Source organism: Paramormyrops kingsleyae, chromosome 10, assembly GCF_048594095.1.
Source record: "Paramormyrops kingsleyae isolate MSU_618 chromosome 10, PKINGS_0.4, whole genome shotgun sequence".
Classification (NCBI taxonomy): domain Eukaryota; kingdom Metazoa; phylum Chordata; class Actinopteri; order Osteoglossiformes; family Mormyridae; genus Paramormyrops; species Paramormyrops kingsleyae.
Genome location: NC_132806.1, coordinates 34,302,255 through 34,328,649, shown reverse-complemented (window position 1 = coordinate 34,328,649; position 26,395 = coordinate 34,302,255). Strand labels below are relative to the sequence as shown.

Genomic DNA, 26,395 nt, shown 5'->3' with positions numbered 1-26,395 from the left:
ATGAAAGCCGACCCATGAAAGGGGGGGGATTAAGGGCTTTACCATAAGAAAGAGCGAAGACAGGGGACAGTTTGTCTGTAGCAGCGGTGAGGGCCAGCAGTGACCTCGGGTGACCTCCCGGGGATGGGGGACAAAGGGGCCAGGCATATGAATACAGATGTGATGGGACATGTGGATGGACACGGGGGAGGCAGTGCTGTGTGATAATCCTGACTGCAGGAGCTGCGCTGTGGATCTGCTCAAGCTTTCGAGAATCTGTAGCCCGCGTCTGTGTGTGCTTTCGTCTGCATGTGCCTGCATCTGCATGCGTTCCTGTGTCTGCATGTCCTCCCGTCTGCGTGTGCCTGCGTCTGCATGTGCTCCCGTCTGCGTGTGTGCCTGCGTCTGCGTGTGCTCCCGTCTGCGTGTGTGCCTGCGTCTGCGTGTGCTCCCGTCTGCGTGTGTGCCTGCGTCTGCGTGTGTGCCTGCATGCCTGTCTGAAAGTGGCTGTACCTTTAAAAATGAGTGAAATCTGCCACCTCGTCTTCTGTTGCAAGCTGCCCTTAGTCGTGGGTAGTTGGTTATTCCAGCATAGACACATCTGAAGACACATCTGAAGTGTAAATGCTCCTGAAATGGGCCAGAGGTCTGAAAGTCACAGTATCTCCTCCTTCTCTGCCCCCTTCACCATGCTGTGCATCTCCCCGACTGCCCTTGCCAACAGGTGAGAAGCATCTGCCTGCTTGGTTGAGGTTATGGCTGCGTAGGAGGCCAGCCGACGAGCCCCTGTGTGAGATCACACGGCTAATGTCGCCGAGTGCTTGTGGCTCTCTGGGGGGGGGGTGTACACCCACCGCTAGCTGTACTGATCTTCCAGAAGCTCCTGTCATTCTGCTCCCCCCACATGCCCCCCACCCTCCTCCCCAACCTGGAGCCCTCCCATGTCGGCGTGGGATGTTAATGACCCATGTGGCTGATTAACACCGGGCTGTGTGGGCGTGTACCCTCAGCTAGAGGCCCCTGTCATGTATTACTGACCCCCCCCACCACTGACTGCCCCCCTGACCGCTCCCCCCCCTTTCCCAATTCAAGCTTCTCTTTGACCTTTTGCTGGGTTTGCTAATGACCTACAAAAACATGGGTTTTCTCACCCCCACCAATTGTCTCCAGGCACCTTAACTATTCAGTTTAAATGGCCACACCCCCATCTGCCCATGCTCCTCCCCCAGCACTGCCCTAGCCCCGCCCCTTCATATTTAGAAAGGCGTGGCACTGATCCTTACAGTGGAATGAAGAGGTCTCATTTGTACCAAATGGTTTACATCCGCAGGCCATGTGCACCCTTTGGGAAGGCCTACCTAAGCTGCATGTGTGACAGCGCACACATTAATATAATCATGTCACACGTGCAGTGTCTCCCAACAAGGTATCTCTCTCCGTGAGAGTCAGCGTGTGAGTCACTGAGGAGTCCTCTCTTTACGCCTGATCAGTGGCTCCCAGCTTTTGATCCCCTGGTGTGCTAGCCTTCTGCAAACGTACGCCCCTTTTATTAATAATTTAGGGTGATTTTTGGGGGTGGTCCAAGCACTGGGGTCCCGCGATGGCCCTCTCTGCAGCCACACCATGCTGACAGTCCAGAGGACTTGATAAGTGTCCCATCATCCTGTTAATCAAATTACTTATGAACCTAAATTGACAGTTTTCATTAATTATAAAGGATTATTCTAATTGCAATTCAAATTTATTCATTTAGAACAGACGGCATTCAGTAATATTTCAGGGAATTTGCATATTAAATGGGGAGGCTGCCTCATAAAGTATGTTAATGTATGCGTGTTTTCTTATTTTTAACTTCTGGGCCATATGCGGCTTGGGGCCGTCGGCAGGTGAAGCCGCTAGAATCTGTTTAATTTGTTTGACAAACACGGAGGGGGCCACTACATGTCCTCTGGCACCCGCTGCCCGCGTCCCCTCACCTCCGGGGGGGCGGGGCTCACAGCTGTGAGGGAGCAAAGGGGCGGGTTAGGAGACTCACCTCCGCCGGCGGATCCTGGTTCGTGTGGGTTTGATACACCATCTGGCTGCTGTGATCAACCCATTAGGCGACAGGACTGCGGTTTGAAATCCCCCCCCCCCGCCCCGTACCTCCGGACGCCCTTCCTCTCTCCTGCCCAGCGTCACATTGCTGTCTGATAAACTTGTCGTGGCCCCCGCAGCCCCTGGCTCCCCCAGGATTACCGCTGGCACAGTCGGCACATTAATCCTGCACCCTGCTCTGTACGCATCTCCCTCTCTCCAGGCACCGCCAGCTCAGATTAACAGGGTAATACCTACCTGATGCGGTTTACCGTGGCTGGGATGACCCACCGCATGTCCTTCAGCTACCTGCCGCATCACCGGGTAACCTGCTGACCTTTGACCGCAAGCTTGGCCCGCCTCCCAATCCCGCACCGGGGTCTCCGGTTGCCGCTTGTTTGCCCGTAACCCGCAGCAGATGTTCGGTTGTATAATCAGGGACACCCGTGATTAGAGGGGGTGTCTTTTGTTATTTTTAATGATGTATAAACGGGGGCCGCGTTCTTGCATGAGTAATGACATGTGCTCAGCCCCATGCAAGTACTGCATTGTGACAAGGGGGTCATTTTTCACCCCTACTGCGGTTCTGGTGGCTGTTAAGGGAAGTTGGCAATCTGCCTCCTCACCGGGGCGGGTCACTCTGACTTGCACCTTGGTCCAGTGCCCATCCCCTGGTCACATTTATTAAGACGGATGAGAATTTAGATTAGCCTGCCTCATCAGACCTGCACGCCATTCAAAGAACCAGTCATCTATGTGGACTCGTCATGTGGGCTTCATCATATCCAGCATAACTTTGGCGCTTCGTACCTCCCAGTGGGCCTACAGTGACACGGAGGCAGGGGGTCCGACGGGCCAAAAGGCCCCCGGAGGTCAGACGTGTCACGTGGCGCTGTTGCCGTGGAGATGCAGAGCCGGGGGTTCCAAAAAGGAGATTGACGTCCCGTAAATTAAAGGGAGGGGAGAAATTAAATCACTCATTTGAATTTTGAATGATCCCGACTCTCTTGGCAAAATGGGGAGACAATTAGCTGAGGGGTCCCTCAAGCAGCCCCCCCCCCCACTGCAATGAAGACTGAAATGAGGGCAGCAGCGGGGCCACAGGACCTAGTGTGGGTGGGCGGGGGCGGGGGGGGGGGGAGGGCTCCCAGGTGCCATTTGTTCTGAGAAATATTTAAAGACGACGAGGATCACGGGGCACGGCCGGGACACGGCTGGCGGTGTGAGTGGATACATGTTTTAGTGTGATAAGATGTTGGCACTAAATAAAAGATGGACCTTTAAAAAGAGCGAGAGCCTCACTGGGGCGCCCCCTGCAGGAGGCGGCAGAGAATGCACCTACACCCCATCAGCCCATCATCTGGGGTGGTTCAGGCCCCTCCCAGGGCACCATGGCTCACTTTCGGCATGCCCCCCCCCCCCCCCCCCCCCCCCCGCCGCCTTGGATTATTGATGACTCCGCCTGCCGGCAGCCCTCTTTCCTGGGGTCAGCCCTCGCGGCTCTACCACGAAACACCACCTCATAAATCTGCTTAAATAATACGGCAGGCGAGGGAAGGGGTCACCACGGAAACGAGGCCGTCAATCTCAGACAAGGTGTCAGTGATGTATGACCCGGGCCCGCGGGGGGGGGACTTCAGCGAGTGGGTGGGGCTTCAGTGAGAACATGGTAGGCCAACGTGTGAAGGGCCGTGGGGGGGTGGGGAGAGGACCTGGGGGGCAGGGAGGTGAGAGGGAGCTTCTTCATGGAAGGTTCACCGGATGAGCGGGATCCCTGAGTGGTACTGGGGGGCACCCTGAGTGTCGGAGGGTGTTACTGGCGGCTTTCTGTCCGGTCCTCAGCAGTGTGGTTAGGGTTCAGTGATGTCCCTGACCCTGGGGCCTGGGGGGGGCGACGCGGCCGGCCGCTCCAATTGCGTGTCAGTGTCTGCTGGTCAGTCTGGGTAACGGTACCAGCAGCATGGGGGGGGGGGGGGAGTCTGTTATTCCCACACCATGCTTTCACATGTGCTTCCCCTGTAGGGGTAGGTATTGTCGCCCCCCCGCCCCACCCGACCTCCTGTCCTGTTTCAATGGCTGTTGTCTACCTCCTGTCACTGGGATCACGTGAAGTGAGGAGGCAGGACTAAAAGCCACGGAGACCGCCCCCCCCCCGGGGCTCGCTCGCCTTCTCAGCGGGATTAAATTACAGGCCGATGACCCCGACCCGCGCCCCCGGCCTTGCCCCCCCACGTGGCCCGCCAATCCCCGCAATGCCCCCCCCGCCACCATCACCACAGTAACAAGCAGCAGAAATTGTTTTATATTAGTTTAATAAAGCAGGAGACACATGCCCCCCCACCCCCACCCCTCAACCCCTAGCCTTCCGGACGGGACTGAATTACACACTTCATGAACCAAATTAGGGTAGCAGCGTGTGTCTTTTGTCCTAAGATCATCTGCATTCGCCGGCCCATTTTTCAGCCAGATGAATAAGGCAGCCACTTAGACGTCCCCCTGAAATAAATAGTGTAAATGGGCGGGGAGGGAGGGGGCTGCCGGAGGTGTCTGAGCAATGACTGCACCCCCACCACTCACGTGTGATGAAGATGTGAAGTAATGTCAGAGTGTAGCATGCCTTAACCCCCCCGCGGGGCCAGCTGACCACGTCCGGACGCAGCGTGCCTTAACCCCCCCCCCCAGGGCCAGGTGACCACGTACGGACGCAGCGTGCCTTAACCCCCCCCCCGGGGCCAGGTGACCACGTACAGACGCAGCGTGCCTTAACCCCCCCCCGGGGCCAGGTGACCACGTACGGACGCAGCGTGCCTTAACCCCCCCCCGGGGCCAGCTGACCACGTCCGGACGCAGCGTGCCTTAACCCCCCCGCGGGGCCAGCTGACCACGTACGGGCGCAGAATGCCTTAACCCCCCCATGAGGCCAGCTGACCATGTACGGACGCAGCGTGCCTTAACCCCCCCACGAGGCCATGTGACCCGTAAGCCCCCCCGTGGGGTGCAGCGCCGCCTGTTCACCTCAGCACTGATTGCCTTTAATAGCTGTTTAATACCGCTGCCTCGTAACACTTTAACAGTAACATGTATCCATTTCATGTGAACTTCATCCTGGATTGTCTGCAAAAATCCACTTAGGCGTGAAGATAAGTGCTGTTATTTCCAGCATAATGATTAACATTGTTACCACGCACTACTCATCCCTAGCAGGGAGGCGTTTTGGGGGGGCCTGAAGCCTCTCTCGCGCAGGGGGGCACGAGGCGGGGCTTCAGCAGACAGAAACACACACTTTCCTTAGCAGGAACTCAAACATTCAGGGGGGAGTAAGCAAACAGAGAGCAGGCTTGCACAGCCCCCCCCCCCACTGGCCTCATACAGCCCCCTGATGGCCTGAGTCCCCGGTGTGACTCCCTGACTCCCCCGCAGGCGGCATCTGAACGCACCGGGCGGTTGGGTGGTGATTTTAGCACAGGGGAGCACGGCAGAGTGGGGGGGGGGGGGGGGGGGCTCGCTAGGGTAGACTGGAGATTAAAGGGCCCTTTTTCCTGATGCGCACAGGCCTATAATCCCCCTCTTCTTTACCTCTCCCACACTGATCAGGGATCTTACAGTTTAGCAGCGTTTAGTGGGGGGGTTACAGACAGCCCCCAGTGCTGTTAGTCTCAGGGCCTGCATCCTGCCTGTGCGCTGCCCCCCCACGTGATCGCGTGGTTTTTTACTTAAACGGCGCTTCTGTCTGCTGTCCCGCGGAGGACCCAACCCCCCCTCCATGACTGGCCACGAGTCCCCGATGGTGCGATAATGCGCCCCCCCCCCCTCCCCAGCTCACCGTGAAGCCGTGTTATTGCTCCTCCTGTTATTTCCTTCCTTAAAGGACGATCTTTTGCTTAATTGTACCGAAGTGACGTATAATTCCCACCCTAATTTAATGAAAGCGTGAGATTATTAAAGCATTACCTCACTGCCTGCCAGGTTTGTAATTACAGGGCCTAACCGCTCCGGTACGGCCGTTTGCCAGAGTTTGTGCAGTTTTGCTTTGTAATTTAATTAAACTTTAGTTATTTTCCTACGCAAGGAAAGTGTTTTTTTATTTAACCTCATAGAGAAATGACTCCAATTTGCAGCACTAATCCTGCAGACTGCTCACGCGCCTCATAACGTGGAATCTGCCGAGTCTGGAAACGCTAATTACCTCTGGCCATTATAAAAAGCTGACGGGGGCCCCAAATTTTTATGTCTCTCCCCCAAACTCCTCTAAAATAATCACGTGGTTTTTTTTTCCCTCTTTTCTCTGTCTTTTATCTGGTAATGTCTCACTGCTAATTAAGCCTCACATTGTGGAAGGTGGAGGAATCTGACTGCAAGTTTTTCTCATCCTAATCAGGGGTGGGGGGAGGGGGGTGTTGAGGAGGTTGTTGGGGTTGGGAGCAGAGGGGGAGACAAGTTTGCCAGCTGCTGCTTCACACTTCACCGGTCAGCTGTCGGAGCAATTAGAGCACCTCCTAGTGTTGAGTGTTTAGAAGTGCAGCTCGACAGGGGCCGTCTCGGAAGCCGGCTGCAGTGACCCCCCCCGAAAATCACCCCAGATACACTGTTAAATTCAGAGGCTGCCCAGCTGCTGGGTGGAGGTGCTTCACACTGCTTAGGTGAAAGGGAGTCGTTTTGGGCAGGAGATCGGCTCGGACGGGACACGCACCCCTGGTGTGATGGGCGGCTGGTCGCATCTGTGTTCCGCACTCGGAGACTGCCGCCCCCTTAAAGGACAGCCCACGGGAGCGTTGGCTCGTGACATTTGGAGGGATAGACTTTCTGTCTGGTCCCCCCCCCCCGTCATCTTCGCAGCCTGAGACCCAAATGGCAGCATGATCCTGCGCTGTGCAGGTTCTTTAGCCGGGACCCTTGAAATATAGATTACTGCTCACAGCCTGACGGAACTGGGAAGCCGCGTCTATAAAAGCCGCGTAATTAGGTCGCGGTGACGAGGGAGGGGCCCATCTCCCCGAAAAGGTCCCCCTGTCCTTTATTTGCAAGACATGGGAGACGGGTGAGAGGAGCTTGCTCCGGAGCTGTCGATTGGCTCTGTGGCTGCCCCACCCGCTCCAATGAATTATCCGGTCTATGCAGACAAAAGGATGGGGCTCACATGCTGTCGCACCATGCTGGGGGGGGGTGCCTTCTGGCATCCACTCTAGCTTTCTTCTTTCTGCAAAATTAGTCTCATATTTGTACGCAACGCAAACTGCATCTTCCTGCAGGTTTCCTGTTTCTAGTATCCGTCCTCAGTACCATTGGCAGGTATTTGGAGCGGCCCTGTGGTCCTCTGCCTGTCTGTGTCTGCCTGTGTCTGTCTGTGTCTGTCTGTGTCTGCCTGTCTGTGTCTGCCTGTGTCTGTGAGTGTCTGCCTGTCCTTATGTGTGTCTGCCTGTCCCCGTCTGTGTCTGCTTGTGCCTGTCAGTGCTTGTCTGTGTCTGCCTCTGCCTATCTGTGTCTACCTGTGCCTGTCTGTGTTTGTGTGTGTCTGCCTGTGTCTGTGTGTGTGTCTGCCTGTACCTGTCAGTGTTTGTCTGTGTCTGCCTGTGCCAGTCTGTGCCTGTGTGTGTCTTCCTGTGTCAGCGTGTGCCTCTCTGTGTCTGTCTCCTGCCTGTGTGTCTGCCTATGACTGTGTGCCTCTCTGTGCCTGTCTGTGCCTGTGTGTCTGCCTATGACTGTGTGCGTCTCTGTGCCTGTCTGTGCCTGTGTGTCTGCCTATGACTGTGTGCCTGTCTGTGCCTGTGTGTGCCTGTGTGTCTGCCTATGACTGTGTGTGACTCTCTGTGCCTGCCTTTGCCTGACTATAGCACGTCCCAGGCAGCCCACAGTGTATCTGTAGCGTGTCAGGCTCTTTCCAGGGTGTCGGCAAGTGTCCAGTGGCCTGGCAGCTCAGCACAAAGTGACAGTAATGGCATCCCCCCCTCCCTGGCCCCCCCAGGCCCCACCGCCACCTCGCCTCGCCCCTCCCGTAAATCTCAGGCAGAGACAAGATCACCAGCCGACTCTCTCCGTCCGTCTCTGTCCCTCCGAGGTTAACCTCACTGTTTAACCTGACAACACATCCCATTCAATTATCCCATTCAGCCCCCCCCCCCTGACCCCACCATCCGATTAAAATGGAAAAAATGGAGAAAAGGACAGAGTAAGCAAATGAGGTGAATAATAATAAAAACAGGAAATATCAAAAGGTAATAAATCTGCCAAGTGCATCAGAGCTGCTAAATTCCTGAAGGTTCCTGGGCTGGGGGTCGGGCTGGGCATCGGGCTGGGTGGCGGGCTGGGCATCGGGCTGGGTGGCGGGCTGGGCATCGGGCTGGGCGGCGGGTGGGCAGTGGGCTGGGCATCGGGCTGGGCGGCGGGCTGGGCATCGGGCTGGGCATCGGGCTGGGCGGCGGGCTGTAAGTCGGGCTGGGCGTCGGGCTGGGCTTCGGGTTGGGCGGCGGGCTGGGCGGCGGGCTGGGCATCGGGCTGGGCGGCGGGCTGTAAGTCGGACTGGGCGTCGGGCTGGGCTTCGGGTTGGGCGGCGGGCTGGGCTTCGGGTTGGGCGGCGGGCTGTAAGTCGGGCTGGGCTTCGGGTTGGGCGCCGGGCTGGGCGTCGGGCTGGGCGGCGGGTTGGGCATCGGGCTGGGCGGCGGGCTGGGCATCGGGCTGGGCATCGGGCTGGGCGGCGGGCTGGGCGGCGGGCTGAGCGGCGGGCTGGGCATCGGGCTGCCCAGGTCATGACACGCTGCCACCGTCGCCACGTGTCGCCCTTGCCGTCGCATGCTGATGATTTCCCAGCCTGCCGCCCAGAGTCCCCCCTGCCAACAGGAAAAAAAATCAATCGCCGACTCATGAATTATTGAGATGTTTGCGTACAGTTTCTAAAATATACAGCGAGCAAGAGTGCCCCCACATCCCCGCTCCTCCTCACCCCACCCACCCTCGCTCATCAAAGAAGCGACCTCCCACGCTTTCCTCTTTTCTTAAAGAGCGTGGGGTGTAGGTGTGTACCTGACCCCCCAACCCACTCTGCTCGTTAGCTAATTAGATGAGGGCAGAGGGGCTGCATGTGTTCCTGAGACACACAGGACTCTGCCAGGCTCTGGAATAACATATGTCCGCTGTGATTCTGCACACTAAAAATAAAAGCCAGGGACAGGCGCTGCTCTGTATGTCACGCGGGATGGCAGGCGATGCGCTCCATGCCCCCCCCCCCCCCACATAACTGTGTAAACAGCATAATTTATATTAACATCTTATTTTTAACCCAGTTCAGTCTTGCAGCTCTTACCAGTGATAACCATGATTATGAAACTTACAGCTGTGGTAAATGTGAGGTGGTGCTGACGGCGCCCCCTGGCTGTGAGCTCTGTCCCGCTCCGCTGGCTTTATCGGCTACAGGTGTGCATCTGACGCCTTTATTATGTAAAACACTCCCAGCCCTGGCTTAGCGGCTTTTCCCACGTCTGATTGGCGCCTGGTGTGAACCCCACCTTCGTTATCAGTGTCCTTGCCCCCTCCCCTGCTTTTTCGGGGTCCAGGACACCTTTCAGGGTGTCACACAAACCGTATGGCCGGCGGCCCAGAGACGTGTCTTTGGGTTAGAGGAGAGAGAGAGACGGATACGGAGGAGGCACCATGGACGGCTGAGAGATGGATGTTAGCTGTTCGTTTGTGAGGAGTCAGCATGGGCTGGGCGGGGGCGATGGGGGGGTCATTCTGCCAGAGCAGTAAGATGTCACTTATCGACTGGGGGGGCTGGTAGGCCCCCTGCTTCTCGGTATCTGGGGTGGCCACGGCCGGCTGTCAGCACGGATTCCTGAGAGAACATCGCACCCGGGGGGGCCATGGGCATGTGTCCTGTGGGTTATGCCCCCCCTCGCCCATGGGATTACCACCTCTTTCTTGGAGGAGGTGTCAAATAGCAGAACCAGGGGCAAAAGCAAACTTTCGAATATCTGGGACAACTAACGCCACCCTCAGCTGCCGTGACCCCCCCATGCCCGTCTTGTCCGCACATTCTGGTCTTACGGAGGGCTCTGTGCCAAAGAAAGCGCCAAGTCCTCAGAGTACACATTCCGCGGGGAGGAGAAAGCCCCTCTCCCATGATCCTCCCTTTCCCGCTCCTCCATACAGCTCGGCCTCCAGTGTCTGCAGTGTAGCCAACATAAAACCCTCAGTATTCACTGCACCCACCCCGCCTGATAGGCTCCTCCCCCTGTGCTCACCACACCCACCCCTGCCTGATAGGCTCCTCCCCCTATGCTCACCATACCCACCATGCCTGATAGGCTCCTCCCCCTATGCTCACCATACCCACCATGCCTGATAGGCTCCTCCCCCTGAGCTCAACACACCCACACCCACCTGATAGGCTCCTCCCCCTATGCTCACCATACCCACCATGCCTGATCGGCTCCTCCCCCTATGCTCACCATACCCACCATGCCTGATAGGCTCCTCCCCCTATGCTCACCATACCCACCATGCCTGATAGGCTCCTCCCCCTGAGCTCAACACACCCGCACCCACCTGATAGGCTCCTCCCCCTAAACTCACCACACCCACCCCTCCTGATTGGCTCCTCCCCCAATCTCTCCCTCCCTTTCTCCCTCTCTTTCAACTCCCAATCCCATCTCTCTGTCTCTCCCTCCCTCTCTCCCATCTCATCATCTCTCTCTCCCTCCCTACTTCCCATCTCACCATCCCTCGCTCCTTCCCTTTCTCCCTCTTCCAACTCCCCCTTCCATCTCTCTGTCTCTCCCTCCCTCTCTCCCATCTCATCATCCTTCGCTCCCTCCCTACTTCCCATCTCACCATCCCTCGCTCCTTCCCTTTCTCCCTCTTCCAACTCCCCCTTCCATCTATCTGTCTCTCCCTCCCTCTCTCCCATCTCATCATCCCTTGTTCCCTCCCTACTTCACATCTCTCTCCCTCCCTACTTCCCATCTCACCATCCCTCGCTCCTTCCCTTTCTCCCTCTTCCAACTCCCCCTCCCATCTCTCTGTCTCTCCCTCCCTCTCTCCCATCTCATCATCCTTCGCTCCCTCCCTACTTCCCATCTCACCATCCCTCCCTCCCTCCCTACTTCCCATCTTTCCATCTCTCCCTCCCATCTCTCAGTCGCTTTCTCCCTCTCTCCCTAACACTTTCTCCCCTTCTTTCCCACTCTCCCTCTCTCGCTCTGTGTTAGCCTTTATTAAATATTGATGCTGGTTCTGCTTCGTGCCATAATTGCCGTCTCAGGCCTTAAATCATTAATGCGTGCGGCAGGTCCACTCCGGCAGGTCCGGCGACTGCGGCTCTTTCCTGAATCACCCTTGGCCCCGCCCACCGCCATAGAATATGCTAATCAATGCCAAAAAACAAAGCTCACACTAACAGCAGTGGAACAAAAGGCCTACCTCAGCAGGCGGCGTTTAGGGGTCCTGCTGCAGATGGGCTCCGATGCCCAGTCTGCCGCCCCCCCGGTCCCTCCGTGTGCCGGCAGGACCCTTTACATGGGGGCGGCCATTTCATTCTGTTAGCACTGTTGTTATTTTAGTGGGATGCTGAGTTTAGTGAAGCCTTTCATTCTCTGATCTGTATATCACGCTAATTAGTGCTGATAATGACGGGATTCTAATACATGAATCATAACTTGTGGGAAAATATTTCATTTTCATGTGCAGTGCTGCATTTTAATGTGTGCATGGCCGCTTGTGGGGGCAGCACGCTGGGGGGGGGCAGCACGCTGGGGGGGGGGGGTGCTTGCGGCGCTTATGTACACGCTGTGCTGATCTCGCCTGCCATCCTTTCCCTCCTCGTCAGGCTCCCTAACTTAATTCTGAAAGTCACGCCCCATTCAGTCTGGGGGTGTAACCTCCTTAAGCCCCCTGGTTTAACAGAGTTACAGAGGGCTGGCTGGGGGGGGGGACTTCCTCAATGAGGAGGGTTGCTGTTTCCACATAACTGGGTGGGGTTTAATGTCAGGGCAGGCCCCGAGGTCAGAGGTCCCTGGGGTACATTAACCTTGAAGGTGCCCCTTGCTTGTCCGGCGCTCTCTCTCTCTCTCTCTCTCTCTCTCTCTCTATCAGACTTCCTCTCTTTGCTTTTGATTTGTGTAACACCCCCCCCCCCATCTGATTTTTCCATCTTGTGGATTTGTGGGTTTGAGGTTATGCCCCCAGTTAAGTTTAGATCCTCCATGAGGAGGGGGGGGGATCTTTTGGAGTCTGACCTAGCGTTCTCTCCTCATCCAGTTATTGTAATAATTGTGTTCTTCAGTGGGGGCGTGCATTGTGACAGATCATAAGCGCATCGTGAGTTGGGGGGGGGGGGGATTTTAACATATATTAGATCCATCGGCCTCAATGCCTGTCTGGCCCCCACCTACCTGATGGGGCTCGCCAGCAGTGCCCTCTTGCACCCATCCTCTGTTTTTGGCACCCCTGTCCTGAGGAAGGTAGGGATGGTTACAGGGGGGTGCCGTAGCCCAGGCCTGTGAGCTGCGCGCAGCTTTCTGGCATTCTCACGCAGCGGGTAAAGTGGGACGTCTCGGTGGGGGGGGTAATCAGGCAGGCAGGGGGCAGGCAGGCCAGCTCTGCATCAGGAAGGGAACGGGGGCTTAAGGGGGTCACTGAACATCGCGGGCAGGCGGCGAGGCGTATGGGATCACTGAACACCACAGGCAGGCAGCGGGGCTTAAGGGGATCACTGAATACTGCGGGCAGGTGGCGGGCACTGAACATCGCGGGCAGGTGGCAGGGCTTAAGGGGATCACTGAACACTGCGGGCAGGTGGCGGGCACTGAACATCGCGGGCAGGTGGCAGGGCTTAAGGGGATCACTGAACACCGTGGGCAAGCGGTGGGCACTGAACACCGCGGACAGGTGGCGGGGCTTAAGGGGATCACTGAACACCGCGGACAGGCGGCGGGGCTTAAGGGGATCACTGAACACCGCGGGCAGGCGGCGGGGCTTAAGGGGACCACTAAACACCGCGGGCAGGTGGCGGGGCTTAAGGGGACCACTGAACACCGCGGGCAGGTGGCGGGGCTTACGGGGATCATTGAACACCGCGGGCAGGTGGCAGGGCTTAAAGGGATCACTGAACACCGCAGGCAGGCAGCGGGCACTGAACACTGCAGGCAGGCGGCGGGGCTTAAGGGAATCACTGAACACCACGGGCAGGCGGCAGGCACTGAACACTGCGGGCAGGTGGCGGGGCTTAAGGGGATCACTGAACACCACGGGCAGGCGGCAGGGCTTAAGGGGATCACTGAACACCACGGGCAGGCAGCGGGCACTGAACACTGCGGGCAGGCGACGGGGCTTAAGGGGATCACTGAACACCACGGGCAGGCGGCAGGGCTTAAGGGGATCACTGAACACCACGGGCAGGTGGCGGGCAGCTCAACGCAGCGGTAATCTGATTAGCAACCTGCCGCCTTTCCCACCGCGAGCCTGACAACCGTCACCACTCCCGCTGCCCCTCCCCCCCCAGAGGCCCCCCCGCTGTCAGCGCGCTAACGGACAGGAATGCCGTTTAGACGCACAGGAGGCGGGGGCTCACAGCTGACACGTTCAGTGCCTGTGTGACCGGGGGGGGGGGGAGGCCTTTCCAGCAGCTGCTGTGAACACCGGGTGAACAAGTGACAAGTCATATTACATCCAAATTACAGCTAAATTACTGCTGCCCTGTTGTAAGTGAGGAGAAGCCCTTCAGGGGGCAGCAGAGAGCGCGGGGAAGTGCAGGGCGCTGCGCTGCAGTGCGCAGGAGTCTGGCTGACCTGGGGTCACAGCCCCGACGTCTCCGTGGAAGAGTAATTAGAAAGAGGATCGTCTTCCGACTTTGCGGGAAAAGTTTGGTTAATTAAACACCCTGGCACTCTATTGTGGTGTCGGTGAGAAGCACTGTCAGGCCGCTGGCCCCATCGCTGACCCCTGCAGGCTGCCTGCTGTAATTGCTGCAGAGACTTAGAGTCGCGGGTCATGGCTGCTCTCACAATCTGCGGGGAGAGGCTAATTAAGTGAGGGGGAGGGGCGTACGGGCTCATCCCATCCCCGCCCCGAGACTCTTATGTTGTCAGGACACAGGCTGGGCTGCGAAACACGAAGTACACAGGAAAGGCAGGCTGTGTACGAACGGCAGGCTGTGTACGAAAGGCAGGCTGTGTACAAACGTCAGGTTGTGTACAAATGTCAGGTTGTGTACAAACGTCAGGTTGTGTACGAAAGGCAGGCTGTGTACGAAAGGCAGGCTGTGTACAAATGTCAGGTTGTGTACAAACGTCAGGTTGTGTACGAAAGGCAGGCTGTGTACGAAAGGCAGGTTGTGTACGAAAGGCAGCTGAATTTTTCTTTAATAGTCAGTCTAAGTGCCAGTTATTCGCAGACACATGAAATTCACCAAAGAGGCCCCACTTAAGAACATTCTGTGAGTGAGTGATGAAGCACTGGCCTGCACTCTCCGCCGCCCTGCTGACTCACAGATCGGTCACATCTGCTGTGACCCATGGCCTCTCTCTTCTTCTCATGATGGTGGGCTGGCTCTGTCCTCTCGAAGGGGGCAGGCATCCTGCCCTGAGGACCTGCTGGGGATCTTCTGTGAGCAGGATGGTGATCTTTGTTGAAAATCGACATTTACTTACATTTACTTGGCAAAAGCCTTAATCCAAAGTGGCTTGTTTCTGAAAGGCAGTAGGGTCAGCCTGTCTCTGTGACAGCTGGAGATTAAGGGTCTTGCTCAAGAGCCCAATGGTGACATCACTCTGCCAACTCTGGGATTTGAACCACTGACCTTCTGATCACAATCAGCACAGTCTCCTAGCTCACTGAGCTGCGCACCAGTGCCTGCGCATTCTGCTCTCTTTCCAGCTCCCTGCCCATCTGAAATGCTCTTACATCCCGGAATGTCCCGGACGTACGCGGTGAGGTCACGCTGCCAGCGGAGCGCTGCTCGTTAAACAGGGCTGCGTTCCACGGCACTGGCTTCCTGGTAATTGCAGGAATATCTGTGCTCATTCTCAATCCGGGTTCCTGACAGCCTCCATGCCGCCTTTTCAGCATCGAACGAGTCACACTGAGACTGGGGGATTTTTCTGCAGGTATCTGGTGTTCGAATGTGAGACCCCCCCCCCCACCTAAGGTCCACACTGCATTTCTATAAAAGGACCCATTGGACACTTCAGGCTTAATTAGGCAAAGCGTGTGATTTCCCTGATTGGCGGTGCGTGCTTGGACTGCCTCACTGTCTCTAGTGGGAGGGGGGTTTGGATGGTTTGCCCCCCCCCCCCCCAGCAGCCATTAGCCTGTGGTATGCATCGCCACATCTGTGTATTTATACACACCCACACACACACGGCCGTTAGCAGGTCATTCACTCTCCAGTCCTGCCTGCCGGCCAGTGGCAAGCTGGGGGAAAGGGCCCCAGTGTGTGTGTGTGTGTGTGTGTGTGTGTGTCTGTGTGTGTGTGTGTTTGTGTGTGTGTGTGTGTGTGTGTGTGTCTGTGTGTGTGTCTGTGTGTGTGTCTGTGTGTGTTTGTGTGCGTGTGTGTGTGTGTATTTGTATGTGTGTGTCTGTGTGTGTGTGTGTTTGTGTGCGTGTGTGTGTGTGTGTGTGTGTGTGTGTGCGCGCACATTGCACCCTGCTTCCTTAGCCTTGGCACACTCCTGCCTGCACACCACCCCACCCGTCTCCGCCTGAGAGTACGTGTGTGAGCGCGTGCCCGGGAATGCTGGGATACTCCCCGGTGACGCCGCCGGCTGCGCAGAGATGTGCCTCTTAAGGACACGGTTCAGTGGAGTGTCAGGCAGTATCTGTCCTGCCACAGATGGCCGGCCGGCCGGCCGGCTTCTCTCTGGAGAGTGAGCTGTCTGTCGTCAGGAGTGGCTGAGTGTGCCTGTGTGTCTGCGTGACTCTGTGTGTATACCTATGACTCTGTGTGTGACTCTGTGTGTGACTCTGTGTGTGTATCTATGACTCTATGTGTGCATGTGAGGGGGGAGGGTGTCCGTGGAGACTGCTCGCGGGGACCCAGGGCCCTGATGTCCTCTCCCCTTCTAGTTGCTAAGTAACAGACCACCGTCACAGCACCCATGATGACACCCTGCATGGGCCAGACATGCAGGACAGTGGCAGGGGGCTCAGAGACCTGAATCTGTCTCCCATCTGTGTACATGGGGCTGCAGCTCCGTGTCAGTGTGCCCCCCCCCCCGAGGGCTGGAGAGCTGGGGACAGCAGCTATGCTCACATCCCGTGTCCTGCCACTCCTCTGATGCGAACGTCCCTCTGTCTCTCGCCAGGTTCTTCCTAAAGTTCTTCTTGAAATGCAACCAGAACTGCCTGAAGAACGCAGGGAACCCGAGGGACATGCGGCGCTTCCAGGTGAGGCCCCCCCCCCCCCCTCGGTGGAAAATCGCTTTCATTTGTTCGCTGGCATCGAGGTCACTCAAGGTCAGAGGCAAGCTGGCGCGCAGACACGGGCGCACGCGTGGCACACGGCGAGCACGCGGTGTGCGTGATTTACCCGTGTTTGGGGGCAGAGGCCGAGCCCGTGTGGGGGCACCACTCGCTATGACAGCTGACAGAACACATCCATGTGCTGCTAATTTAAGCGGCACTAATTTGCATATATGAGTACTTGTACTTGTAGTCACCCCCCCATCCCAACACGGGGGCAAGGGGAGCAAGTCTGTGCTCTGAGGTATAATCTCAGCCCCCCTATCAAACAAACCTTCATCTCCTCAGGGAGCAGAACTGCTTGCCTTCTTCTTATTGGCTGCATGGCTACACATACAGATTAACCCTAGGGCATTATGGGAGATAAGGCTCACTCACCGCGATGCGAAAACATAGGCGGTCACACTGCCTCTCACTCTACTTTTCTTAGACATGCTGATCATAACAGTATAACTCTGTATCAGTGAAAGCTAGGAAACATTCTGTGCAGTGGAGGTATGTGTATTGTAAATAGTTCTATGAGTGATGTAGGAGGTCAGTCTCTCAGAGAGCAGCTATATAGTTTAAAAGGAGTCTGCATATGAGCAGGTTGCAGTGATGGTTTTAATGATGGCCGTCGTGGGTGTGTGGTATACTCTGACAGCTGCCCATCTCCGGCCCCTAATTGCCACTATTAATCGCAGTGTGACACCAGTTAACAGGTAATATTTGATCAGCTTTAATTGGTGGTACAATTAATCTGCGGTTTTAATTGCCGGGGAGACAGGAGTCGGAATGAACTGGGAGTGGAAAAGGTGTGTGTATGGCGAGGCGGGGGGGGGGGGGGGGGTGCTTGTGGAAAATCCAGTACAAATGTCAGGCTTTGCAGCAAAGCTGATGTCATTCATGAGTGTTAACTTAATTGGGAGTGACTCCCTCCTAACAGAACACGATGTTGGTGAGCACGCGTGTGTGAGCTGCCTGGCACGTGCGAGTGGATGGGAGCCCGACCCCAAAACAACACCAGGGGCACTGTCAGGATGGAGGGAGGGAGAGAGAGAGAGAGAGAAGGGGAGACAGAAACTTGACAGATGGAGAACAGGGAGGTGTGCTGTCTTCATTCAGCCATATTTGTTTTGTTAAGAAATAAGATGTTATTTCTCAGTGCATTTAAAAAATCAAATGAAAGAATGAAAAGCGAAGAAAGACAGAAAGCAGGAGAATGAGGCGTGTGTCTCTCTGGGAGCTGCAGGGTGGCCTCTGCTAAGTCTCGTCCAGCACTTCCCCTCTCAGACTCCCAGAGCCTTGGGGGCGCGGGGGACGGTGCGGGGGCGTGGGCAAGAATGACAGGGCGCGGGGACGTGGGCAAGAATGACGGGGCGCGGGGGCGTGGGCAAGAATGACGGGGTGCGGGGACGGCACGGGGGCGTGGGCAAGAATGACGGGGCGCGGGGACGGCGCGGGGGCGTGGGCAAGAATGACGGGGCGCGGGGACGGCGCGGGGGCGTGGGCAAGAATGACGGGGCGCGGGGGACGGCGCGGGGGCGTGGACAAGAATGACGGGGCGCGGGGGACGGCGCGGGGGCGTGGACAAGAATGACGGGGCGCGGGGGACGGCGCGGGGGCGTGGGCAAGAATGACGGGGCGCGGGGGACGGCGCGGGGGCGTGGGCAAGAATGACGGGGCGCGGGGACGGCGCGGGGGCGTGGGCAAGAATGACGGGGCGCGGGGGACGGCGCGGGGGCGTGGGCAAGAATGACGGGGCGCGGGGACGGCGCGGGGGCGTGGGCAAGAATGACGGGGCGCGGGGGACGGCGCGGGGGCGTGGGCAAGAATGACGGGGCGCGGGGGACGGCGCGGGGGCGTGGGCAAGAATGACGGGGCGCGGGGACGGCGCGGGGGCGTGGGCAAGAATGACGGGGCGCAACGAACAAAGCGACCCACTTAATTAGCACAAATGAATGGTCGCGTCGCGTTTGTGGAATCTGTGCTGGGACTCTCAGGAAGTGTGCATCCGGCGAGTGTTTTGATGGGGGGTGGGGGGTCGCTGTTATGATATTTGTTTACCAGATTTGTGGAAAGAACATGAGTTCTGAACTGGGAGGGGGTAATGGTGAGGGCCTGGTTTAGGGTGTTGAGGTTATTATATGCACCTCAGGATATGGACACACACACACACACATACACACACATAAGCGGGTGTGTGGTTCAGAATAAGTTTAGGATGTAAACTGATCCTTTGTAAAGGATATCAAAACCCCCCAAACATTCCGGAAGATCTAACGCTTTACCGCACGGGTTACCTGTGACATTTGTCCCACTCATAATTTCCACATAAAGTACCAGGATTTCGTGCATAAGAAGACGGTGCCCTGCTTAACTCAGCACGCCGTCCCCCAACAGGTGGTGGTGTCCACTACGGTAAACGTGGATGGTCACGTCCTGGCTGTGTCCGACAACATGTTTGTGCACAACAACTCCAAGCACGGCCGGAGAGCACGCCGGCTTGACCCCTCGGAGGGGACGCCGTCGTACCTGGACCACGGTAGGCATGTCGCACTGTCCTCTCAGTCCCTGTCTGTCAGTCAGATTGTCTCTCTGAGTGTCAGAGTGTTTGTCTTGTGTCTGTCTGCCTGTATATCTGTCTATCCATCTGTCTTTCAATCTGTGTCCCTGTCTTTCTCTATCTGTCCGTCTGTCTATCCATTTGTATGACTGTCTTTCTGCCTGTCTGTCTGTCTATCCATCTGTCTTTCTGTCTGTCTCCCCATGAAGCTGAGAGCTAGTAGTAAGGCCTCCTCTTTCAGTCCCTGGGTATCAGAGAAGGATCTCAGGGCCTCAGGAAATGGGGGGACAGCGTGATGTCCAGACGCCGAGGCTTGGTGGTATGTCTTTCATCCCCCCCACCCCCGGCAACCCAACCATAGCCAGATCTGGGCTCGGCCCGGAGTCAGCGTCCCACTTCACCGGGGGAAAGCACGGGAGACAGACGGCCCCCCCATCTCACAGATAATATCTCGTTAAACGGCTGGATGGCTCTGGGCAAACACGCTAACAGGAGTCAAGTGGGGATGGGTGGGACATGGCAGGCGACCTGTCAGCTCTTTGCTCACGCACTTTACAGCCGAGTGACTCAGCAGCCGGCTGGGCCATGAAGCAGGCGTGAGCACGGGGGTCTGGCGTGAGCATGGGGGTCTGGCGTGAGCACAGGGGTCTGGCGTGAGCACGGGGGTCTGCCGCTTGAGGAGGGCTGAGCGGACATGAGGATGGGTGACGTGCCTGCGTGAGCGTGAGCTGGTGGGGGGGGGGGGGAGGGGGTAGATGCAGGTTCTTCAAAACTGAACCCCATGTCTTACCACCATCTGTTCAGTGGTGTGTGTGAGTGTGTGTTGGGGGGGGAGACAGATCGGAGAGGCTCTGTTTAATTAATGTGATAACCTGACCCCCCCCCCCCCCCACACACACACACACACACACAGCCTCACCCGATGAGCGGCCCCTGCTTTGTGCTCCAGTCGTACTCAGCGGTTGCGCCCCCCCCCCACCCATAGACACCTCTCCTTCATTGACCCCATGTGCAGGGTTCAGTACCCCAGGTGAGCGTGACTCTGAGCCAGCGCACATTACAGTTTATAGGCGGTGACATCAGCAAAACCCATGGCCCATTTCCCTATGTCACCCCCACCCCCCTGTATCTGCTCTAGAACAGTTGCTCTCTCTTGTGCTTTTACTTCTTCAGAGAAATGACCTCATCAATAAAACCCCAAGCCCCGCCCCTTAATGGCACGATTTAAGATGATTTGAAAAACAATTTTTCGGGTTAAACAAATCCAATAGTTTTCTCATCTTCCTTTTCCGGCATTTGCGGCGGGGATGTGGATCATGTTTTTTCATGAACATCTATGGGATCAAACCAGAGATGGATTAGAGGTACCAAGGAGATACGGCCGGCGTGCGGTCATGCCGATGTTCCTGGAGTGACGAGAATGGCGTCGTGTTTGTAGAAAGACCAGAATGGGTCCTGACCCGTTTGCGTAGAGGTCATGAGAGTCACAGACAAAGGAGCCCCCCAGTTACAGAGACAGGGGGGCGGCCCATGGCTGGCGGCCACCAGGGGGCGGGTAAGCGAGCGGCAAGGGGGAGCAGATGGTATGGAGGGAGGCACCAAAGTTTAATCCTATCAGATGGATTCACGTTCCACCATCTGGTTAATCCGTGCACAGTTTCGCTGCCCGTAAAAGAGTGATCTGAGGCCAAGATTACTGCTGCAGATTGCTCCTGATCGCGTGCTCATCCTTCCTGGTTTATCGCCTTGCCAAATTGCATTACAGCTTGTCGGCACAATCGCACATAGGGCGGGTAGGGGGGGTGGAAGGAGAAAAACAAATAATATTAATAACGAAATAAAAAACCCTGATTACTAGGCTGTAGCCCGTGAAGGTATGTCTGACAGGCAGAACGAGGGAAAAGAAAAGAAGATTCGCTGCGTGTTTACCACGGTGTTGCGTGTTTACTGCGGTGCAGCGTGTTAACCTTATTGTGACCTTTGCATGTGCTCCGAAGCCCGTAATGCGACACTTTTGGGGTAAGTATGAGGGAGCCCCCCCACCCCACCCCACCCCACCAGTTAGCATGTAAGCAAACAGGCGGAGAAATAAATGACAAGAAGAGGCACAAGGCAAACTGGGCCACCGCTGAGAGCGGGGTCTGGATCGAGCCCCCAGCCAAGTAGCACACTGAAGGGCCAACATGGGCCTGTCTCAAGGGGGGGCCTCCGGATCTCAAGCAGGACGTGGGAGCAGAGAGGCGGGGGCGCTGTGAAGGCGTGGTGTTCGGACCCTCCTTTCTGCTGGTCATCCATCCCCCAGTGTCCCCAGTGTCCCCAGTGTCCCCTGCAGCCTCTCCTGTCTACCCAGCAGCCGCATGAGTGTCACCTCGTTACAGTGACTTGCATCCTTGTCTCTGGAGCCGCAGGTTCGAACCCCCCTTTAGTGTTTCACTGTGAAAAATTACATTTGGGGCTGCATGTGCTGGGGGGCACTCAGCCCGCCAATCAGACCAGCCCCGTCTCTACCGCTCGTATTCTGGGGCGGGGGGTGAAGGGGGCTTCCAGCTCATTGTAATGGCATTTTCTGTGAGAGGCCGAGCGTGTTTGGTGGGGCTGGTATACCCACTAACGCATTTCGGGGGGGGCATCTGTGACTGTTGAGTCTATGTGTGTGTGAGAATATCTGAGAGTCACTGTGAGGGTGTGAGGGTGTGAGTGAGAGTGTCTGAGGGTCACTGTGAGGGTGTGAGGGTGTAAGTGAGAGTGTCTGAGTGTCACTGTGAGAGTGTCTGAGAGTCACTGTGAGAGTGTGAGTGTCAGTATAAGTGTGTGTCAGTGTTATTCTGTTTGCTTGGTTTCCTGTCTCGGCCACCTGCTGTGTGCGTGAATGCCGATTGTTCAGAGTGCGTCTCCCGCCCTCACCACCCTCGGCCCCCAGTCGGCCAGCCCTCTGTCATGAGACACCTTGAGAGAGAGGGATCGTGACCCTGTGATGTCCCGGGTCCTCGGCCATTTCTGGCGGTATGGGGAGGGGGTTGGAGGCCTGAAACCGGAGACCCCTCCCAGAGAGTGTCCCGGCAGCGCCTCAGACAGAAGCTGACCCTCCCAAGACAAGGATAGGGTGACCTCATGCAAAAATCGGATCCCTGTTAAGGAAAAGTATGTGGAGTGCAGTTTTTTAAAGGAGCATCACCCATCCATCCATCCATCCATCCATTCCTTACACCCGCTTGTCCTGTGCCGGGTAGCAGGTGATTACCCTGGACAGGCTCTAAGGGAGTATCAGCGAGTGGGAAATACAGCTCACTGCAGTCACGTTTAACCCAATTAACGTGCCGGCTTGTCCCACATTCTTGGTGTTTCCACGGCGACTCCCTCAAATGGACTCCTCTGAAGATTCGGGGCGACACCCGTGACATTTACTTTGTGCCAGTAATATGCTGTGGCAGTAATACAATCCCCCCCAGTCATATTTAATAAATATATGTGTATAATTACCCAAATTAAGAGTGGGGTTTGCCTTGCACCCCAGGGGTGAGTGTGCAGAGCAGGCCGGTCTCAGTGAGTGATCCCCACCTGTCCTGACCTGACCCTGTGATTCCATCAGCGTAGGAGGCCAGAGTTGACCATTATTGTGCCCGGTGTAATTACAGCCTCTGGGGACTGGGGCTGACAGCTTCTCCTCCATCTCTACCTTTCTCACCCCATCCCTCTCTCCCTCTCTCTCCATCCCTCTCCCTCTCTCCCTCGTTGACTTTCAGGCCTCCTGTCCTCTTCTCACCCCCATCCCTCTCTCCCTGTCCCTCTCTCCCCCATCCCTCTCTCCCTGTCCTTCTCTCCCTCTCCCCCATCCCTCTCTCCCTCTCCCTCTCCCCCATCCCTCTATCCCAGTCTCTCCATCCCTCTCCCTCTCTCCCTCATTGACTTTCTGGCCTCCAGAACTCTTCTTGTCCCCATCCCTCTCTCCCTCTCCCCCTATCCCTCTCTCCCACTCTGTCTCATTTACTTTCAGGCCTCCTGTCCTCTTCTCACCCCCCATCAATGGCTCGCGTGGTGACTCTCCCTGTGGAGATATGGGGGGAACAATTGAGTGATGTGTTCAGGGTACTTAAGCATGAACAGGTCTGTCGTTTGGTGAGCAGCCCTGTTGTTTAGTGAGCAGGCCTGACGCTTGGTGAGCAGGCCTGCGGGTGGTGATCAGGCCTGTCGTTTGGTTAGCCGGCCTGTTGTTTGGTGAGCAGGCCTGTCGTTTGGTGAGCAGGCCTGTGGGTGATGAGCAGGCCTGTCGTTTGGTGAGCAGGTCTGTGGGTGATGAACAGGCCTGTCGTTTGGTGAGCAGGCCTGTTGTTCAGTGAGCAGGCCTGCGGGTGGCTACTTGCTGCTGTGTGATGTATGCCTCCTGAGGTAGCAGCAGAAACACTCAAATGTTACTGCTGCCATAAAGTAAATGTGGAAAGAATGAGTGAACAAAGGTTTAATAAAAGTACATACAGCCAAGAAACTATTTATTACTGCTATATTAATGGTCAAAATACATTCGGAGTTATGTTAAGTAATTACAATGTAATGACCCTTAGAAAATGTGTGATTAATTACAGTGTAGTGTGTGTGTGTGTGTGTGTGTGTTTCTGGGATATTTGTGGATGGAAATGTATCCATGGTCTCATCTCTGCATCTTACCTGTACCTGAATACCTACTACTGCTGAACTTGTGCAGTGTGTCTCAAGTCATAAGGACTCACCAGTACTGTCTGTGTGTCAGTGTGTCTCAAGTCATAAGGACTCACCAGTACTGTCTGTGTGTCAGTGTGTCTCAAGTCATAAGGACTCACCAGTACTGTCTGTGTGTCAGTGTGTCATAGACAGTATTTACTTCCTAAGGCCCCCCATATGGACTGTACAACCCTGCCCGTCACGTGTCACACCTGATCCTCAAGAAGCTGACGCAGTCGTGCAGCGCCGTTATGAACAGCTTCCCAGTGGAGTCCATTCTTCTTTGCCCAGCTGGGCCACAGCACATGAACACACTGTGAGATCTCCTATGATCAGCAGACATTTTTAAATTCATACAGAATGATCTTTCCTCTCCCCCCTCCCCAAAAAGCAGCCACCCCCTGCATCAAGGCCATCAGTCCTAGCGAAGGGTGGACAACGGGAGGTGCCACCGTCATCATCATCGGGGACAACTTCTTCGATGGGCTGCAGGTCATCTTCGGCACAATGCTGGTCTGGAGTGAGGTCAGTCACTTCCTGTGGTCGTCTTGGGGGTTTTCCTGCGGTGCCTCCCCCCGTACAGCAGATACGGGTAAAACAGCTAGTGCTGACCCTCAGTAGAGGCGGACCGAACCCATAAATCACAACAACTCCTAGTCGGTCTGTAAAAAAAGTGCAGATTCAGACTCAGAACTTCAGAACCTTCAGAACCCAGCTGAGGGAGGGGGCGGGGGGGAGCAGATAAATAACAGTGATGAATTGCAAGCCGAAAGCAAGTCTCCCGGAACCTCCCCCATCTCTCAGCCCTTGTGTGTTTCTTTGTCATGGCCAGACGAGGCCGTCTCCTCTAAAGCTTATTTGTTACTCACTAGGAAATAAATTTTCAGAACTGGGTTGGTGTTTGAGACGAGCTGTTCCGTATGAACGTGCAATTTTTAAAAAAGCCTCCCATTTGTAGTGCACTTTCTGCCGGAGGGTTAGGGGGCTGGCACTTTCTGCCGGAGGGTTAGGGGGCTGGCACTTTCTGCCGGAGGGTTAGGGGGCTGTATCTGTCGTGTGAAGGCTGGCATAGTGAAGGACATGATGGGCAGTGTCTCCCCACTGGGTGGCGCCGTACTGCATGGCATGCTGATAGATGTTCTGACATGGCTGAGTATTCAGTATGCATTAAGTAAAGTGGGTAGCAGATGGAGAGGAAGGATAAGGGCCTGGGGGTGTCCTCCACAGTCTACGGTCTGAGGTCTAGGTCTAAGTCTGGTCAGGGCACTCCTGTTGTGCCTTTGAACATCTCACATTGAAATTTGCTGTAATGAAGTACTAAGCTTCTCCCATCCAGAAGGAACCCCAGCCTCGTACTTCCTGGGACAAAAGATTGACTGGTGGAAGTACTCAGCAATGGAAATACTCAGTGATGGAAGTACTCTGCTGTGTAAATAGCTAAAACTGTTAAGACAGAGAATGATGTAATAATTTCAGTAAGGCTGAGCTGGTTATGGCTTTGACCCAAGAGGGCAGTGACAGTAACTGGGGTCAAGTGGGTGTGTGTGTGTGTGTCTATGTGTGTGTGTGTGTCTATGTGTGTGTGTGTGTCTATGTGTGTGTGTGTGCGTGTGTGTGTGTGTCTATGTGTGTGTGTGTGTGTGTGTGTGTCTATGTGTGTGTGTGTGTGTGTGTGTGTCTATGTGTGTGTCTGTGTGTGTGTGTGTGTGTGTGTCTATGTGTGTGTGTGTGTGTGTGTGTGTGTGGCTGTGTGTGTGTGCGTGTGTGAGCGGGTTTACCTATCCTTATGGGGACACAATGTCCCCATAACGTGATAAATATCCGTTTTATAAAAATCGGTGACTGCTATGAAAAAACTAAAAATGCAAAAACTCTTGTATTTTGTTAGGTTACTTATGGTTATGGTTAGGGCAGGGTAGGGGTTAAGGTTGTCATAGTTAGCGTTAGCATTTTTCCCATTGAAATGAATGAGCGGTCCCCATAAGGATATGTTTACCCTACATGTGTGTCTTTGTCTGTGTGTCTGTGTGTGTGTGTGTGTGTCTGTGTCTGTGTTTGTGTGTCTGTGTGTGTGTGTGTCTGTGTGTGTGTGTGTCTGTGTGTGTGTGTGTGTGTGTGTCTGTGTGTGTGTGTGTGTGTGTGTGTGTGTGTCTGTGTGTGTGTGTGTGTGTGTGCGTACCCAGCTGACACATTACCTCTCACCAGTGCCTTTTTGGAGACTCGCATCTGGGACCTATTTGGGAGGTTCCCACTTCCCGGTGAGGAGTCCAACCCACAAAACCTGGTGACCTTGGATTTTGGGGGGGGGGTTTCCCCTCCCTGACCAGTGCCAGGGCCCCCAGAATCTCAGCTCTTACTCATGTATGATGAGGAATGAAAATGGCTCAAGAAGGGGTGAAATCGACAATCCCCCCCCCGCCCCCCCCCCCGGCACTTCAGCCCACTGGTTAATGAGCTGATCCAATCACAACCAGATTTGAGTATGTTTGCTTTCTTTACTGCCCCTGGGGAATTTCATGTGTATTTGTTTTTCTTTAAGAGACACTACATAGCACACTCATGTACATTTGGTTCATATTGTATGTTTCAGTCATTAGCCCTTAATTTTGAATGATTTAATTATTATAGTTGTTGTCCATTTTTAATTTGTTT

General features: G+C 55.7%; 1 protein-coding gene across 7 annotated transcripts in view; it reads left to right on the top strand.

Annotated features, from left to right (window-relative positions):
• The window catches only part of ebf1a (EBF transcription factor 1a), a 109,477-nt gene that overhangs the window by 52,327 nt on the left and 30,755 nt on the right, over positions 1–26,395 (top strand). For 5 of the 7 annotated variants that reach the window (XM_023844692.2, XM_023844691.2, XM_023844689.2 and 2 more), the window contains 3 exons: positions 16,347–16,428; positions 18,886–19,027; positions 24,135–24,268. In XM_023844692.2, the coding sequence (XP_023700460.1) occupies positions 16,347–16,428; positions 18,886–19,027; positions 24,135–24,268 (358 nt within the window). The remainder of the gene's footprint in view (positions 1–16,346; positions 16,429–18,885; positions 19,028–24,134; positions 24,269–26,395) is intronic. The other 2 variants (XM_023844693.2, XM_023844690.2) reach the window with 1 other exon arrangement.